The sequence below is a fragment of the Crocodylus porosus genome, unplaced genomic scaffold (assembly GCF_001723895.1).
Source record: "Crocodylus porosus isolate Cpor-Errol unplaced genomic scaffold, CroPor_comp1, whole genome shotgun sequence".
In the NCBI taxonomy this organism is placed as follows: Eukaryota; Metazoa; Chordata; order Crocodylia; family Crocodylidae; genus Crocodylus; species Crocodylus porosus.
Genome location: NW_017728906.1, coordinates 54,621,358 through 54,641,424, shown reverse-complemented (window position 1 = coordinate 54,641,424; position 20,067 = coordinate 54,621,358). Strand labels below are relative to the sequence as shown.

The following is a 20,067-nucleotide window of genomic DNA, read 5'->3' as shown; positions in this document are numbered from 1 at the left end:
AGTCACAGAGCCTAAAATAATAGTGTTAATGTTTAAGTCAGGCCTTTGTTTCTAAATATTATTATTCATATTATTTCAGAAAGGAATTGTATTCAAAGGATATTTTGGCCTGCAATGTCTCTGGTTTTACAGTGGAGCTAGAAAGAGATTTTATAGTCTAAAAGTGCTGCATTAGCCTGGGATTAAGAACAAAGTATGCCTCCACTGAGGATGCTCTGGTTCAAATATACTACAAAATCTCATACAATATTATTATAAAGTGCCGACTCATATCTGAAAGGAACTTTTTTAGTATATGACACAATATGCTGTTTGCATATACTTAACATATCAATATACCAGTATACATTACTTTAGGACCCCTTACTAAATTACTGTAGGCATGTTATCGACCGTAACTTTTCTGACCATGTAAGAAGTTAGCTGTTTTTAAATTCCATCTCTCTTCACTAAAGTGTGTGCTACTTTATAGAAAGGGGACCAGCTTTGTTTATTCTGTCTAATTTTCCAGAATAAGCATAGGCAAACTAAAGTAAGAGAGAAAATCTTACTGGCAAACAAAGAGCACCATGCAGACGTTAAAGGTTATTCCTGTCATATTCTACTCCATGCGCAAGGGCTACATGAAGTCAAGAATGTTTCACCTCACTGTACTCCAAGACTATTCTATGGAGCTGAGTCCCAATATGCCAAATTGCATCAAACTCTGCTGTACTGTATTTCTTATTTAAAGCCTCCCCACAGCCTTTCACCTAGAGAGTTAGGACTTAAAATGTTTAAAGAGGTGATAAACCTCTTTACAGCTTCTTTGTTTTATGTTGGTTCAGAGAGGACTCTTAACAGTGCTTTTCATTTATTTTGGCCAGGTGTGAGGTGGTGATGATGAGAGTTTCAAGTAATTTCCTATTTGCTCTTCGGGACTATTAACACTATTGTTGGGAATGGTAAAGGGGAGTGTAAAATACAGGAAAGATGGTGACAAAATGGGCTTTTACCCAGGATGTGTTTGCCTCCATCATTTGTTTGAAGCCTGTGTTAGCTATTTCAGCTCTTCCTAGTGGTTTTTAATTTTACACAAGAACCATGATGATCATTAGCATCTCAAGTAATGATTTTTCTTGCCACAACATGGCCAAGTTGCTTCTCCATGAAATCATAAAGATTGCTGACAAGTGCTTTTGAACAAAACCAATGTTTCATCCAGATTTTATTGAGAGAATGGCATGATATAATTTAATACTATAGCCAGATCTGAAGTAATACATTTGTGAATTGTGAATAGAATTATTATGTCACAGTTTTAGCTAAACCTATGACAGTACTTTTTTTTTCTTTGTAGAATTCTCAAGGAACATCTTGGGGAACAAGAAGTGTCCATCTCACTAATTCTTGATTCTGTGGAGGAAGGAGACCTAGGAAATTACTCGTGTTATGTTGAAAATGGAAATGGACGCAGACATGCCAGTGTTCTCCTACATAAAAGGGGTAAATAGTTGGCTTTTGAACATAGCTACTGAGCATTGTAATGATCTTGCATTTGTACTTTCCTACAGACAGTAATCTATAGAAAGGCAGGGTTTCCTTTTGTTTCCCTGCATCTATGAAAGCCTACCATATGAACCAGAGAAGTCATTTTTAATTATTGTTATCACTGGAATAGAAACAGTAAAATTATATTCTTATATGATAAAGGGCTTGGTCCATCTGTCTGTCTGTCCGTAACATTCTTGGAGCACTCTGCTTGGTTAGTAAAACAACCAATCAGAGGGTGGAGTGCTGCCATGACAGCAGGGATGGAGGGGGCAATGCTGGCCTGATCCTGCTCTTTGGAGGCGGCAGAACACTGCCGTGATGGCGGGGACGGAATGTGGGGATGAGGCCAGCAGCACTGGCCTTGCCGCCCTGCTCCATCCCCTCTGTGCCCAGTGCCATAGTGGTGCCTCACCACCTCTGAGGAGCAGGACCAGGGGCGAGGATAATGGCAGTGGAAGTGGCGGCAGCATGGGGTGCTAGTGGAGGGGAATGAAAGGGTTGGCGGGGCAAGCCCCCCCTCCCACCCCCATTCCTGGGAGGTGGTGGCAGCATGGGGTGGTGGGTAGTAGCACTCTGTCCCTGCCTGCCACCCCCTCCCCCCCGCTCTCCCGTCATTCTTGACAGGCAGTTTTCTAGTCTTTTAATAATGCTTATATAGAACGTGCATTTAATGACTCAATAGTATAGCAACCCATAAAAGGTTAGTAGGGGTAACGTGGTAGGAAGCTATTGTCAATATAATTTTGTTCATTTTCTGTAAGAAATAAACCCCAATATTAGAACAGTTACTGATAGTATGTTTCACTCCTAGATCATCCCACACTAAGAATGTTATTGCCTTTTCTAACTCACCATTCTTCAGGGTTTTTAGTTTTAAAATGTTGTAGTTAATGTAACACTTGGAGGGAGATCAGTGAGGAACTTTTAAAGTTCTTGTTTCCTCTCTTCATGGATGTCAGGTGATTTGGGCCTAACTAATGGCTTTAAAAATCTCCCACTGAGATAATTAGAGAGAGGCAGAGAGCACCTTGCTAAACAAGCCTTCCAATCTGCTTGTACACTTTACCTCCTAGAGTACAGTGGAGGTACTTTTATAGGATGTAGGGCTCTTCAAGGCTTAAGGGCTACAATTGACTTTAGTAAGGAATGAAAGTTCAGAACCAATATCCATGCTTTCCCATCATTATTATTAGAGGTTAACATGCTACTTTCTTACACGCTTCTGAACTGCTTGTTGGATGCCAGTTTACATTAAGGCAGTAGTCCCTCCTCTAGTTTTTGTTTTGTTAAATGACAACGCTTGAATAAATTCAAAAACAGATTACAGGGCAAACTATCATAAATAATTAACTGGTATGTTTGTCTCCTATCCATCACAAACTACTTGGACAGTCATGCATCATGGCCATTCTCTGGCACTATTATACCTCTTCAGATTTAAGAGGTCAGAACATGCAAACAAACAAATGATCTGTCTGGGGCATTAGCTGCCATTTATTCTTGCAGGTATTGAGTTGGGAAAGGAGTGTAAGCCAGTCAATTGTGGTGTTATAACTATTTACTGAATTTATCACATGGATTCAAATATTTCTGAATTAGCTATACCTGCTAGTAATAGACTAGCAGTGGGGCAGGTATACCTAATTCAGAAATATTTGAATCCATGTGATAAATTCAGTAAATAGTTATAACACCACAATTTATCTTTAACAGAGCAATCAACTTATGAGATAACGAATTTTACTGGAAGAATTTTGAGTGAATTTAAAGACAATGATTTGTTGATTTTAGGTCATTTTTTATGATCTTTTTCCTTTCTATTGCCTTTTCATGTCAGCAGTAGCTGTAAGATTGTAACACTACATAGAACATCCCCACTGAGGAGTTCTACGACTGCTAACCTTTAATTGAATGGACTAAACTTTGCAAAGTCACTCCGTTCCCTTGCCTCCCTGAAAGAGCTTTAAGAATGACAAACCACCCAGAGCCTATGGCCTCACAGTGACATGCTTACGAAACAGTGTTCAGAAAGTTTTATCATCATCATCACTAATACCTAGAAATAGCTAAAGGTTTGGAGTTTGGTTTGGTTTTATCTTGTTTTGTTTTAAATCATAGTGATTCTGAAATGGTGGTTTGAAAAATGACCCTATTGTGTCTGTAAGATGCAAAATGTACCTGTTACAAGCCTTCTACATACTTTGCACATTGACAACTGTTTGAACAAAATGGGAAATTAACCATGGCAGATAAAAATTCTACCAAGTCTCTCAGGCCTCCTAGCAGGGGAAGTTTTGCACAGCTTGCTTTGTTTCGTGTATGTCACCATAGCAACACTCTGCATTAGGTTTCCTTGTTTAGACTTGCATTTAGTCTCTGCTAGGAATCTGTTATTTTCTGAAAATGTAGTCCCATAGAACAATCGATAACTGTATATAAATTAAGAAAAAATGTTTCCCAAATGTTAAAATACTTTTCTAAGTTGCTGGCTTTTGGGGTTTTTTCAGCCATATAAACCAGTCAAGATGTTAAGCCTACAGTGCTCACTAAACACATAAAAATAGGTTAAAACAGTGGGGGCCAACCTTATTGGCAGGCCTGGCACAAATTAGCCGTGTATCCTCCCCAAGTGTGCTGCCTGCGCCACTTATGGTACTCCTGCTGCATGTTCAGTTAAAACAATAAATTCTGTGTACTGTAGAGTATAACTGTGATCATAAAGGAAGTAAAAAAAAATAGTTATTAAACAAAAGCCATTCCCAGAAAGACCTATTTAAGTAATTAGTGACAAAAACTGTTTCTTTACTGACTCCAAGCATAAATATTTTTGTACTGTATTATCTTTTTTATTTAAATTGTTAAGCCTCTTGCTCTGTAAAGGCTGAGAACATTAGCTGCTCTGGGACTCTGAAAATTGCTTGCAAATAGGTTACAATACAGCCAGTGTCCACTTAAGTTGGTAACAATAAGAATAACTAAATTTGAGGATGGTTGCTCATAAATCCAGGGTTCTGGGCTAGCTCTGCCTCTAACTAGCGTGTGAATTTGACTGAGTTGCTCAAGAAAAAAGGGATTCCATTGCTTACCTGCATCACAAGCATACTTAGAAGTGTTTGTCCAATGTTTTGAAAATATAGAGGGACAGACTTCATGAGTCAGGTATTATCTAGTAATTGATTAATAACAACCATTCAGCATGAGGCCACCTCTCTTAGTATTATAACCTTCCGCAGGCAGAAACAGCGAGAAGCCCGATTCCTTTTTTCTTTCTGGCGGAGCCTGCCTGCAGTCCCAGTCCATCCCTCCATGGTGGCGGCGCCCTCTCATGGCTACCAAGGTGGGCTGCTAGCAGGCTGGGTGTTGCCCCAGCTCAGAGGCACAACCCAGCCAGATCCAACTCCTCCCTGAGTCTGCTGAGGTCTGTAGCATCCCATGCATTGTCTCCAGCACCTTCCTACTGCCTGGGACCATTGGTGATGCATAGGGGGTGCATGTGAGTGCACGTTCACCCCCTGAGATTGACGGTGCACCCCTTGCAAAAAAGTGCTGTTGACGCTGCCAGCGGCACCTGCAGGCAGTCACTGTTTGCCCTCCCACCCCACTGCTGACACCACCAGTGGCATCCGTGGGCAGTCCCCTATCACTGCTGACTGGCGCTGATGATACCAGCAGCATCTGTGGGTGGTTGCCGACCATTGGTTGGCGCTTCCCACCATCCCTCCACCACCGACAGTGCTGTGGCTGCCTGTGGGAGCTCACTGCTTGCTGCCACCACACTCACACTGCCGACAGCACCGCCACCACCTGCAGGAGTTTGCCGTACCCCCCCAGCCTCCAGGGGCATGCAGCATTCATGCCTAGGACTGCCTGGGAATGGGCTGGCTTGCCCCTGGGACAGCATGGGGAGACAGCAGAAGGATGGCTGGGTGTGGCGGCACCTGGAGAAGGCAGCAGGGATGGTGCACGGGGGGCTGGAAGCCTGGGAAGTTTCAGCTCAATGGGGTTCTAGAGCCCCATACACCATCCCTGCTGCCTTCTCCATGTACCAGCACGTCCATCCAACCTCCTGCTGCCTTCGCGTGCTGCCTCCCCGCACTGCCTCAGGGTCAAACTAGTCCATTCCCAGGTGGTCTCAGGAAGCAGAAAGGTGGCACAGAGAGTGCACAGGGTGCTGGAAGCCCCAGCGGGCTCAGGAAAGAGTTGAATTCAGCCAGGTGCTGCCTCCGAGCTGGGGCAGCACCCAGTCCACCTAGGCAACTCCAGGGAGTGCCACCACCATGGAGAGAAGGACCAGGGCCACTCGACCCACCAGCAGCTCATCCCCCAGCTGGGGGAAGGCTCCAGCTCTGATAAAAACAACAACAAAAGAAAGGATCAGGCCCTTGCTGTAATGTGACAGAAAAATTGAAACAGTTTAGTTCTCAGGGCTTTATTCTATGCCCCACAATTTCAATTTAGGGGGCACAGAATAAAACCTGGGGAATTAAATCCTTATCAGGTGTACAAGCACCCAAAGAGATTAATAAGTTAATGCAAAAGGAACATAGGTCCCTAACTCTGTACCTTAGGCCTTGTGTGACGAAACAAGGGGCATGTGTGCATGACACTTTAAGCAGGCTAAATGCTTTTGCACCACTTTAATGGTGTCAGTGTTTGCACACCTTGGCAGCGTATTGCACATTAATTCCATACACTGTAGAAAATTTGCAGAGCAAAGCACTGGGCTCTGTGCAGCTCCACAGCTCTGCAGGAAGTCCTGCAGGCAGCCTGGCAACTGCCTGGGAAAGTAGCTCCACCCAAGAAAAGCAGTCAGCTTGATCTACCCACACTCACCCCCCCAGCTGGAGCCTGCCTTCCTGCCTGAGCTGTGTGGGGGCCCAATGCTTCTGGGCCTCCCAAGCTGGGTGCCTGTGGGCAGGTGCCACTGGCAGGGGTGGGGGCCACCGTTGCCACAGAGGGAAGCACCAGCCCCCACCCAGCAGCCCAGGGACCACTCCGCCCACCAGCAGCTCACCCTCCCCTCCCCACCAGAGTGGCAGGAAAGCCAGCAGGGTGTGTGCACGACACGGGGGTTTCATTGACCCAAAATTGAAGCCGTGTTTTTTAAAACCCACTGCTTCAAATTAGAGCCCCTGTTTTGTCTACACACGCCCTTAGTTAACATGTGTAAATCAACCACTTAGCTGCTACCTAGCCATGAAGCTCCTTGACTTCTGTATTGCTGCTGTCTAGATTTCAGCCAGTAAAGTTTCTTAACTGTCTAAATTAGTGCCCATAACAACACGTGTCCTGATCATGCCAGGCAATCCAATACTTAAACTGCCACTGACAAACTAGGCATTTCTTCATTGATCTTGCCTGCTAGAAGCAGTCCTACAGGAATCCGGCTTTGGCCAAGACACTGGGAGGAGGATGAAGTGACTCTCTCATACCTTGGTCTAATAAAAGATACCAGATTCACCCAAAGAACCTTGTCTCTCATACCTAGCACTCCAATTACTAAAGTGTATACCTAGGACCTGGGTATACCATTTCCACCACTAAAAATGATTCCAAGAGATGAAGAAACTACCCCTTTCTCCCCTGCTCCTCAAGCTTTCTTGAGGAGAGGGAGATTCTGGTCTGGGGAAAGCATGGGCTGCCCCAGCCTGTTTCAAGGGAGAATGAAGCAACAAAGGACCTGCCAGCTTCTCAAACCAGGACTCTTTCAAGAGAAGTGGGCAGGTGACTTATGTTATTGTTCCCTCCCAGAAGTAGGAAAAAAACCCCTGCCCTCCTCCCCCAATGTGTAGCTGGTGGATGTTCCTCCTCTCCTAGTCTACATACTGCTGCCCTCCCATGCAGTTTCTCCAGACTGGTATGACCATCGTTTTCAGAAGGCACAGGATCCTTTCATAGTTTCATAGTTGGTAGGGTTGGAAGGGACCTGAGCAGATCATCAAGTCCGACCCCCTGCCATGGCAGGAAAGAGTACTGGGGTCAAACAACCCCAGCAAGGTGTCTATCTAGTCTCCTTTTATAAACCCCCAGGGTAGAAGCGAGCACCACTTCCCTTGGAAGTTGGTTCCAGATCCCAGCCGCCCTGACCGTGAAGTAGTGCCTCCTGATATCTAGCCTGAATCTACTCTCCATCAACTTATAGCCATTATTCCTTGTTACTCCCAGTAGTGCTTGGGGGAACAGGGTCTCTCCCGTTCCCTGCTGGTATCCCTTGGCCAGTTCATAGATAGCTACCAGATCCCCTCTCAGCATTTTCTTGTGGAGGCTGAACAGGTTCAGGTCTCATAGCCTCTCCTTGTAGGGCCTGCCCTGCTGCCCCTGATCATGCAAGTGGCCTCCTCTGGACCCTCTCGATGTTGTCCACATCCCTCCTGAAGTGCGGTGCCCAGTACTCCAACTGTGGCCTGACCAGTGTTGCATAGAGGGGGAAGATCACCTCCTTGGACCTGCTTGAGATGCATCTATGGATGCATGACAAGGTATGGTTGGCCTTCCTGACTGCATCCCCACATGTTCCATCTTGTGGAACATATAATGACTCCAAGATCCTTTTCTGCCTCTGTGCTGATGAGAAGGGAGTTCCTCAGCCTGTAGGTATGCTGCTGGTTCTTTCTCCCTAGGTGCAGTACCCTGCACTTGTCAGTATTGAATCCCATCTTATTCTCATCCACCCACCCTTGTAACCTGTCCAGATCCAATTGCAGCCTGTTCCTCCCTTCTAGCGTGCCCACTAATCCCCACATCTTAGTGTCATCTGTGAATTTGAACAAGGTGCTTTTCACCCCTTTGTCCAAATCACTGATGAAGATGTTGAACAGTGCAGGCCCAAGGACCGAGCCCTGGGGGGACCCCACTGCCCACATCCCTCCAGATCGAAAATGACCCATCCACCACCAATCTCTGAGTGTGGCCCTCCAGCCAACTGGCAACCCATCTGACTGTGTAGGCATCGACACTGCAATCTCCTAACTTTTTAACAAGAATGGGGTGAAAGATAGTGCCGAAGGCCTTCCTCAAGTCCAGAAAAATTATGTCCACTACAACACCTGCATCCAAAGATTTTGTGACCTGGTCATAGAAGGCCACCAAGTTGGTCTGACAGGATCGGCCCCTGATGAACCAATGTTGGTTGCCCCTAAGCATACATTCTCCTGCTTGCCCTTTGCAGATGTGCACCCGAATAATTTTCTCAAAGAGCTTCCCCAGGACCAAGGTAAGACTAACAGGCCTATAATTTCCTGGGCCCTCCTTCCTCCCTTTTTTGAAAATGGGGACCACACTGGCCCTTTTCCAGTCTCTGGCACCTCACCAGAGCACCACAAGTGCTCATAAAGCTGTGCCAGGGTTCCCACAATAACCTCTGCTAATTTCCTCAGCACTCTGGGGTGGAGATCATCAGGACCTGCTGATCTGAACACATCCAGTCCCACCAGAAGTTCCCTGACTTGGTCCTCTCTTACCCTGGGCCTAGCTGTGCCTCCCCTGGGACCATCAGGGATCCCAGTGGAGGGGATGACCTGGTCCCTGCTTAAAAAAATGGAGGCAAAGAAATTGTTAAATAGGTTAGCTTTGTTGTCTGGTGAGACCACCAGATTTCCTAGTGTGTCCTGCAGAGGCCCCAGGTTACTTGGAACCTTCTTTTTACCCCCTATGTATTTAAAAAGCATTTCTTGTTATCCTTGAGCCGGGTTGCTAGTCCCAGTTCCATCTCTACCTTGGCCTTCCTAACAGCCCCCCTACAATCCCAAGCAATGGAGGTATAGTCCTCCCCGGTGATGGCCTCTCCCTTTCATTGGGTGTATTCCTCCTTTTTAGCTTTGAGACATTCCTGGGTGCTTTTGGCTAGCCATGGGAGCTTTTGAGTACTCTTGACCCCTTTGATCCATGTTGGGATTACCTCCCTTTGGGCTTAGAGGATTGTCCCCTTCAGGAACAATGACTTTTCTTGGACTCCCAACTCCCCACTCCTCTGAGATCTCAGTGCTTCCCCAACTAGTCTCCTTAGCTCAATGAAATCCACCCTCCTGAAGTCCAGGGCTGCTGTCTTGCTGCAGGCCTTTGCCACCCTGTGCTGGATGGTGAATTCCAATAGGCGATGATTGCTATCACCCAGGTGATCAAGCACCCATAGTCCCCTCACCAGGTCATCGCTTGTGGCCAGGACCAGATTTAACAAGTCATTGGGACTGTGCATTTCTTGGGTTAGATGGAAGTCCTGGAACATGGCTAGGAATCTATGTGAGTGGTCAGACCTGGCTGACTGCTCTTCCCAGCAAATGTCCGGATAGTCAATATCACCCATGATGACCACATCCTTTGGCTTAACTGCCTCCACAAGCTGACCTGAGAATTCCCGGTCTAGCTCTTCTCCCTGGTAGGGTGATCTGTAGTAGACCCCCACCATTAAGTCCCTTTCCCCCTGACCCCATTGTATTCTGACCTAGAGCACTTCAGTCTGCCGCTTCTCTGACCCAGTGCTGCTCACTGAGGATGTGAATTGTTCTTTGACATAGAGCCTCTCCTCAGAGGGTGGGGTAGGTGAATTGGAGCCCCCCCATCTTGATGTTCACTGCCCAGTCATGAGTTGGATCCCACCATGTTTCGGTGAGCCCCACTATGTCTGGGTTTGTCTAGCAGGAGAGCAAATTCCCTCCAACCTCATCCTCCCCTTCCTCCAATAAGCCTAGTTTAAAGCCTGCTGGAGGAGATCAACCAACCTGAAAAAGAACATACGCTTTACCTTTAGGAGAGAGGTGAAGCCCATCCCACCTGAACTTGTCTCTCATCTTGAAGTATGGGTCATGGTCCAATAAGCTGAAGCCCACCTCGAGACACCATTCCCAAGGGCGCAAGTTGACCTCTCTCATGCAGGTCTCATGGCATCGTCCACCTCTGCTCACTGGAAGGACAGATGAGAAGACCACCTGTGCCCCTGTCTCCTTCAGCTTGTCCCCCCAGAGCATGGTAGTCCTTCATCAGATGATCTGGGCTTCTGGCCATGTCACTAGTGCCCACATTAATTAGTACCATGGAGTAGTTATTAGTGGGCTGGATAATGGCCGAGATCACCTTCATCATATCCTGAATCCTCGCTCTGGGAAGACAGGAGACCTCATGTGTCAAGGAATCCTGGCAACAGATGGGACCCTCTGTACCTCTCAGGATGGAGTCGCCTATGACAAGCACTAGGTGTCTCTTCTTCCAGGTCAACTTGCCTCCTTCAGTCTGTTCCATGCATGGAGTGGCCTCCTCTCCAGAGGTTTCCTTCTCTCCTTCCTCCTCCTCCAGTGTTACCAGGGCCTCAGACCTGTTCTCCAGCTGGACTGGCTTAACTCCCATGGCTTAACTCCTCCTGGTCTTTGGGAGGGGTTAAAACATGGGAAAGCATATGACTGTTCATTGTCCTGAGAGAACCTTTCCCAAGAGCAACTTCTAACTGGGTGACATTGGGTTATTTTTCTCCTGGACCCACCGCATTTAATCTAAGAGAAAGAGAATAAATGCTTGTACAGTTGTAGTTTCTACTAGAAGAATGAGAATTTAACTGGTAGAAATGTAGGGTGCCAGCAGAAGTGCAGCTTCCAGCTGCAACTCGGAATGTGTTCTACAAAGCGTTCTGAGTTACAACTGTTACCCCAAGCCAAACAGAAGTTCACTGTTGGCTGGGAGTTTGCAGCCAGATTTCCACAGCAACAGCCATAGCTCTCTGCCAGTGTTTGCTGTTTTCAGAATTGGAGGGGGAAAGACAGTGGAGGGATCTCATTCTTGGGGCTCCCCAGGTGGCGCTGAAGGGTGGAGCTGGTGTATTGGAGCCCTTCAAGATGGCGGGGCTCCAATTCACCTACCCCACCCTCTGAGGAGAGGCTGAAAAAAACCCAGTCACTCCCTCCACTCCCTTTCCTCCCTCCCAGGTTGAAAACAACACAGGCACACGTTACAAAAGACGTTATATTTTGAAATGTCTTTATCGTGCAACAAGGGGTCAGATTTTCACCCAATTAGTCATTTTTGAAGCTGTCTGCAGCCATGCACTTGTGTGTGGTCAGAGCTATAAACTGCATTCTGGAGCCAGATTGGATGAATATTGTCATTTCTGTCTGCACCTGTAATGCTAGTACATGGCCTTAGGCAACAAACTTTAGGAGAAAGTTTACTCCAGGTTGCTGTGGTATTTTAATTTAAGAGGTACTTGCCTTCAGTCTAGACTTTGGCTCCCAAGTCTCTGAGGAGAGGCCCCTCAACCTGGCATTTCTATTTTTTGTTTTCTCTAAGTAAGAAAAACTTGAACATACTTTAATGTATTAATCTATACTATCCTAAAATTGTCAACAGGCCTCCAAGTGTTTGTGGGAACCTACTTAGACCATTTAACTCTCCCCATATGTTGTATACAGATCCCAGACATAGGACTAAGGACTCAGCATTCTATGGGTGCATCCGGAGGAGCATGCACGTGTTTCCCTGGAGACAAATAGCAGCAGAACATAGTTATGCCACTGCTACTTGTCTCTGGTGAACACCCATGCATGCATGCTCTGAGGTGTGAGAAGTTGCCCCAGAGGGGTAGGGAAGGCTGGGGCCAGCAGCCTTACCTGGGGTCCTGAGGCCTCCAGCAGTGGTGATCTGGATGCACAGAGCTGGTGATCTGGGTGCTAGTAGCCCAGTTAGCTGTATGTTTGACACCTCTGGTATACATGATTTGCCCCAATTAATAAAGGGTATTAGTGAGAGGAAAACCTAGGAGTCTTGACTTCCTTTCCTCCTTCAAAGACTTCTAGACACCATTATTCAGATTATCCCTTTATATCCAAAGGAAGAGAACCCTACTGGTTAGATATTAATGCTGACTTTCTGAATTATCAATGATAGCTGTGTATATAGGGAAGCTTTCTATCATTTATACTTTGTAGTAGTTATTGGTAAAAGTTCATATACTGGAACTTTTTAGAAATAGATTTTGAAACTGCTGCTACTGATAGGCTTCTAAACACAAATGACAGATGATCTCATCAGTGGATCATACGCTGTAAGTTTTTTCATGAAGTTTTTAATTCAAGAAGGCAGGCCCACAGTTTACATGGGTAGTAACAGGCTATTCTTGTATAATGGCATTCTGAAAAATGGCATGCTCTCTTGTCACGATTTTTATCTCTATGGTTTTATTTAATTATTTAGTAAAGTAGAATTATAGGGTGCTATCTAATTACATTGTCAGTTGTTGGAAATTCTTGACTGTACATTTTAGCAAATTAAAACTCTGTGATGAAAATTATCAAATTTTTACCATGTCATAATTTTTATGTTATATAATTAAAAAGCCAAACCAATATACTAACAAAAAACAGCATTTTATGTGGCCTATCTGCAATGTGGGCAGCTATTAAAGCATGTAACTGCCAATGTCATTTTTGCAGCTTTTGGGGACCTTTCCCTGATATTTCCATAGAAAGGGAAATATATAGCTTTAGGAGGAAAATCCAGGACTAAAAGTATTGAGGAAAATTGTTCCCTAATTTCTCAGTCCCAGTAGAGATTTTGGGGATTGATACCAATCGCTGATATTTAAGGAGACATATCAGGCAATACCGATCTGATATCCAATACAGCTTCCTCCAGGTGGTAAGTCTGTTGTGGTGGAAGAGGAGGGGGGAGGGAAGGGGTGGGGGGGGCAGATAAACGTCCCCCCTGTGGTGAAGGAGGGAGGGGACAGGAGCAGATGCTCCTCCATGGGGGTGGGGATGCTGAACAGAGGTACAGCTTGTGGGGATGGGGTGGTGAGCTAAGACTGCACCTGGTGGCAGTGGCAGAACTAGGAGCAGAGCTGCATTGAAATTTGAGGTGGATGCAGCATCCTTCCAGTGCCACTGGCACACATTGCAAGGCTCTTCTGGTGCTGCACAGGGCTGTTCTCAGTGGAGGTGGGCTCAGAGCAGGTGCTGTAGCCACCCCAAGTTTTGCTGCAGCTCCACTCCCAGTGCCACTGCTGCTGCCAGCCACCCAGCACAGCTTTGGCTCTTCCCAGCACATGGGTAGAGGTGGGACATGGAGCTGGGATGCACCTTGTGGTGCGGGGCTAGGACCAGAGCTTTGGCAAAATTTGAGGTGGCTGCAGACCCTCCCAGTGCTGCCAGCACACACTCTGAGCCCAGCCAGCCCCTGCCAAGAAGAGCCCTGCGCAGTGCCAGCTGCAGCCCACCCCATGCAGATCCAGGAGGCACAACCGTCCCCCCGCCCCACACATCCTCCCGGCATGCAAGCAGTGGTGGAAGCCACCACCCCCCTCGAGCTGCACCTCTGTCCAGTGTTCCCCACCCTCCTGCCCAGCATCTGCTCCTAGCCCCTCCCTCCCTCATAGCAGGGGCATTGATCTGCTCCCCATGTCCCTATTTTCCTCCCTCTCCTTCCAACTTACCAGCTGGAGGCAGTTCTCCATGCTGTGCTGAGGCTGCGTGCAGCACGGGCATTTATTGGCCAAATTATCGGCCACATTGGGTCAGTATCCAATACAGCAAATTTTCTGTATATTGGTACCGATTCAATATTGGACCAATGTATTGGTACACCTCTACCAGGAGCCAGTGTTCCATTTAGTCAATCTTGGTCCCATCGGGAGGTTATTTGCAAAGATGAAGTTTCTATAGATATTATGAGTCAGTACAGGCAGTCAAAAAGCCTGAGGCTGACCTGATTCAATCTTTGCAGTTTAATCTAAGCTGCATAGATTGAACAAATAAGCAAGTGAACAGATATTTACTTTTGATTTTGGTAATACAGCCATATGCCTGTAGTGGCCCAGGCCAGAAGTCAAAGGTGGGAGGGGAGGGGAGCAGTGCTAGAGCACATCTCCCTGTTCAGCTGAAACAGACAGCTTCGGCCAACACTAGTCTGCCTACCCTGAGAGGGAGGCTTGCGGGGGAGGTGCAAAGCATCCTGGGATGCTGGGGGACTATAAGTTACTTGAATCTGGAGGGGATCTGGGACAGAAGTTCAATAAATTGATTTAACCTAAACCAGTTCAGTCTGCTACAACATCCATCCAACTTTATCTTAAACCGGTTTCAGCCTTTTTGAAAGAAATTTATGTGCACTAAGCTTCCATTGTATTATAGATTTTAACTGGTTTCTGATCACTTATACTGGTTTATGTATAATTTCTGTCCCTAGCCTGTGGGAAATGAAAAAGCTGTCAAAAGGTGCACAGGCTTAGATTTTTATAGGGTGAGGAATGAGAGTTGCCAGCTGTCAGTAAATTTACTGACTTTCAGTATAAAATAAAAATAAAAATGGCTGTGAGTAAAGTCCATAAAAAACTTTAGCTGTCAGGAAAAAAGAAATTAAGCAGCTACTGCTTAATTAAAGCTCTACCAGATAGAACACAGCAGCACCACCTGGTATCCTAGTAGTGATTCAGCACCCTGCAGGGAGCACTTTTTCAGGCATGTGCTAGTGCTGCTCTATTCCAGGCTGCCTGTAATACTGCTGGGTAGACTTTTGGGGGGGGTCTGTGCTGGAATGGGTTAAGGCTTGGGTATAAACTGGGGGGAATCTTGCTTTGGGGTGCAGTTGGGGACCTCAGGGTGTGGGTGTGAGTAGGAAGCCTCTGAAAGGTGTGGGGGGGCACTGTATAAAACCATAAAACCATCACTGCAGTCAAGTAGGTTTGCCAACCCAAGACACTTCTTTTTAAACTGGCAACCAAACCTGCTTACTATGGTTAATGTTAAACCCCTAAATTTCAACCCAGCCCTTCTTACTAGGGCCTGGCAGAAGAGTTACATTTACATTAGGTAAAACATAAGAAATATGTGTCAGTAAAAAGTTTGATTGTTGGTAAAAAGCTTGCAGACTGCCAGTAAAAAAGGGTTTTCTTGGAGTTGGCAACCCTGATGATGATACTTCACTTGGAACCTGTCAGAGAAGATACATGGCTATCAGACAGATACGGCTATCAGAACTTGCATTAATAGTGTGACTGAAGTCTTTGAAAGCTGCAGTTGTACAGCACTGCTGAAAATCAGTCTAAAGGCAAAACGGAGGCTTTGAACACCAAGATGAGAAGGTTTTATAACAGAAGAAAGATATCCTGGCCTTACAGAAATGCCTTCAAACATCATCACAGGGTTGAATATAGATTTTCTTTCCTAGTTTGTTACCTAGTAGTTTTGTTCAGCAGGTGAGTAAAACATCTGGCTCTTCTTTTCTTGTTCTGTCATTTGCAAGAACATGATACATATTTCTTATACGTATGTACTCTTTTCATTAAACCTTTTCATGTTTATTAAGGTATAACTTTTCCAAACTTCCATCTCACCCATCATTATAGGGTTGGGATGCTTACCCATTCTATATGCCATTAATATCAGAGAAGCCCTTAGCATGTATCTTCACTTAGAAAAACAGAGACCATTTACATCCTATCGAAAGCCATAAAACAAGGAAAACAAATATCTAGGATCACTGTAACTAGACTATAAACTGTATTGCAAATGCTTATGACTTTTGTAAAAATCAGTGTTTATTTGTTTAGTTGGACAGAGAGAGGTAGAAGTTTGACAGAGGAATTGTGAAAGGCAGTCACCCATGAATCTCTGCAGACTTTCATAAAATACTGTCAAAATAATGTGGGGGCTTCAGCGCACTTTGTTTCAGTCACTGAGACTTCAGGCCAGTTCTGCCATGATAAATGGTTCCTCAGTTCTGTTTCATGCCCTCAAATAATCTTTCTGTTCCAGGTCTCAGCTAACTGTATCTGGAGGTATTGTCCGTCACTACACATTGCCTGCTTGGCAGACTGGCTATAATTGTTTTCTGTGGTCTTGCTGTACAAGTGCAGACATTCATTGCATAGGTCAGGATCAAAGAGCACTCCCTCACTCACCAGTGTGTTCCCTAGCTGAACAGTTGAAGCTGCTTCAGGGCTGCTGCTTTTCTTCCCAAGAGGACTTCATTTGTATTCCATCAGTTCCTCAGTTGCCTATAATCCATTAATATTCTTTCTAGCAAATGATTTTCATTAGTTAGGTTAGGGCAGTAACTGATTGTGCTCTTGGCTATGGAAATCATCAACAACAAATTATTGAAGAAGTGCCAGAAAGCTCCGAGGAAGGCATTGACTATCACCTACCTCACTAGAGGAGAAAGGCTGTCTCACTGCACAGCTAGATCACAAAAAACAATTAACAGGTAAGAATTATTTATTGCTTTTTTCATGGCATTTTTGTCCTCAGTGTTTTCAGCCAAGTCACTGAACTTAAGTCTCAGCTGGTGTATAAATGCTTGCCCACTCTTCATTTCAATACCAAAAAATACCTAGGACTAATAACATATGTTGATGAAATACAGGTAGACTTATTTCAAAACCTGTTGTCCTCTCTGGATTCATGTCTGACTCCAAACATTTCCTCAGGCTTTTATTTTATTGTATTTTTTTCACCTATCTATCTATATTGGTATCAGAATTCCTTTCATGATAAACATGTCATTATGCTAAGAATTAAGTACTGAAGCATTAATTCTGGAACTGGTGACAAAGTCTTAACTGGAATATCAGTAGCATGACATGTGTAGATCTTTTTTGTGAGGTAAGGAGCTTGACTAAGCTAAATTACTGCTCTCATAAGTATTTCCAGTCATTAGAACCTGATTATGGTCTGTATTCTGTAGAGTGAGACTGAGTGATGGCTAAGACAAGAGTGAGACAAGAAACGAACTGCAGTTCCCTTTGCTGCAACATCCCGTAATTCTAAAAGACTTTCAAGATTTTTGATGGGAGTTGATCATATGAGATATGTTACTAACAGGTTTTGCACTATGATTTCTGTTAATTGATCCTAATTACTTCAGCAGTTAGGCAAAAATGTAAGTCCCAATAGAAACAAAACCCTATTATCATAAAAATCTGAACTACCGTGGCTGTTAATGTATTTACAATTGTATATCTTCTATTATACAAAACATTTTGTTTATCTACTAGCTAAGCTTCTCCAGGTTCCTCTCTGTCAGGGCATTAGAAAGAGATTCATTCCTTCTCTGAACTGGAAAGTGATTATAGAAAATATTTTCCCTGGCAACCATTTAAGAAAGTTCTGGGTGTTCTGTTTTCATTGAACAATTCGAAGTGGAATACATGCAAGAGATAGGTATTTTTCTGGTGGTATCTCTTACTAGACCATAATGGCTATGCTGTTATACCCAGGCTATTGTTCTAAGTTACTTAATCACAACTGTGTCTGCCTTTTTCTTAGATCTTGTGCCTGAAAACTTGTCTAATATTTCCTCGACCTATACTATTGGTCTAATACAGGATATTACCAGAAAAATCCTTGCCTTTTTCATATTTCCTAGACCATCATGATTACAATAATACTCCAACTGTACTACAAATGGGATAGTCATGTCAGACGCTGATGGCATATGGTCATACGTAAATAGGAGACTCTATCTTCTTCCCATCCCAGGGTCCAAAGATGACATACCACTGTTATATGTAGTCTCAGGTAAAATCAGTGGTATGTTTTGAGAACAGACTGTAGCCTAAGACATTCTGTGTAATTTCTTCATAAGTCAGTGAGGTGGTTTTTATTTCTCTTCTCCTGAAAGCTGTGGTATGGCATCTCAATGGGAAAGCTAACTGAGAGTATTAAGTTTGCTCCTGAATTAAAGTATTGGTTTCCTTTAAGCTGGGATGTGAAGTAGATTTCTCTTTTAAACATTTTTTATAGCCCCCTATTCTAATGTTCCATTTTTGTACAACACCCACATGATCTCAAATCTAAACTTTACAGGAGAGAAGGGAAATATTTTTTAAATAAAAGAGCACATATTGTCCTTATAGGCTATGCAGAACTAAATTATTCCTTAATGTCATCCTCAGAAACAAATGAAAACAGAGCTATACACAGTCTTACATTACTGGTATTCTATTTTCCTCCACAGTTTAATACCTCTCAGTGATTCTTATACTTGTTTCTTTTAGAGGAACTAAAAGAAGTAATTGTGTAGGATTCCTGATTTCCTTATTGGACTGAGCAACCAGAAACACCCCTAATCGGCAATGTGTTATGTTATACATAGCATCTAAAGAAGTGAGCTCTTGCTTACAAAAGCTTACACACCTCTGATTCACTTAGTCTATAAGGTGCATCTCTACCTAATCTTTTGCCTGTCCTCAGGTTAACAGGGGTAACTACCTCTCTGTCGTACATCAGGTATTTATTCGGGGGGAATTAGGTGTAGATATTAATACAGTCATCTTGAGGCATTTCTAAAATTAATTTTAAATATAAACTCTCTTTAAAATGTAATGTTCTATATTTAAATTAGGGCTGTCAAACGATTAACAATTTGATCATGATTAGTTGCACAATTAAACAAATTAGTCACTATTAATCGTGATTTGCTTTGATTAATTAAGGAGCCTACTTTGAACACCCGAAGCACCTACTTTGAATGCCTTCAAGAGACATGTGGATGTTTATCTTGCTGGGATCCTATGACCCCAGCTGACTTCCTGCCCCTGGGGCAGGGGGCTGGACTCAATGATCTTCCAAGGTCCCTTCCACCCCTAATGTCTATGAAATCTATGAAATTTTAATCTCACAGCTAAAAACTCAAAATTATGCACAAAAAATGCAAAGTTATGCAAAATAATGCAGGTACTTTGTATGGTTGGGGGTGGGGGTGGGGTGTGTATATGTGGGGTGAATTTGTGAAGGTGTGGGAAGTGCAAATTTGTGTGTGGGGTTTGGAGCTCAGGGAGGGGTATTCCCATGTACCCTGGAAGGATATGAGATACTGTGAGTCAGGAGTGAAGGGTAGCAGCAGGGTTGGGGGGGCTGTGGCTTGGGAGTGAGGGATATAGATATACAAACGTACCACCCAGCAGGTAAGTCTATGGAGGGGGAGGGGCATGGGGGAAGGAAGAGATGGTGGGGTAGATCAAGGCCCCCACAGTGAGGGAGGGAATGGGGCAGAGGCAGGGGGAGGGGATAGGGTAAAAGGGCCCCGGGGCTGGGGTGGGTCATAGGACAGAGCCACAACTTGTCCAGGGGCATAGAGGAAAGTCAATTCTGCTGTTGCATGCAGCCTCATGGGGGGCATGTGCCCCCTGGATTTGTGCACGGGGCAGAGTCAGGATGCTGCTGTGGGCTGGGATCTGTGCCCTGCTGCCACTGAGCTGCTCCACCAGGCAGGCACAACCAGCTCACAGCTTCCAGGGCAATGGCAGCCTGCCTCTACCCCACACACAAATCCAGGGGGCGGCCTGGGGGCAGCAGTGATGGCAGCAGAGTGGAGCTCAGGCACAGGCTCCAAAACCACGTGCACAATTAACACATTTAAAAAATGAATGCAAACAACAATTAAAACATTAATAACGATTCACAGCCCTAATTTAAATATAGTGAATTTTACTGTATTATAGTAATACAGTAAAAGTATAGTATTTGCCTTTGTTTTCTATATCTTATATGAGTTAACATTCTGTTGGAAGTAGTCAGCATAATTGTTCTGCTGGGAACAGGTATTCAATTCTGA

The 20,067-nt window shown here is 44.7% G+C and overlaps 1 protein-coding gene across 3 annotated transcripts in view; it reads left to right on the top strand.

Moving 5' to 3' along the window:
* IL1RAPL1 (interleukin 1 receptor accessory protein like 1) overlaps window positions 1-20,067 on the top strand; it is a 1,334,031-nt gene that overhangs the window by 1,274,858 nt on the left and 39,106 nt on the right. For all 3 annotated transcript variants that reach the window (XM_019529151.1, XM_019529150.1, XM_019529152.1), the window contains one exon: window positions 1,340-1,485. In XM_019529151.1, coding sequence (XP_019384696.1) covers window positions 1,340-1,485 — 146 coding nt within the window. The remainder of the gene's footprint in view (window positions 1-1,339; window positions 1,486-20,067) is intronic.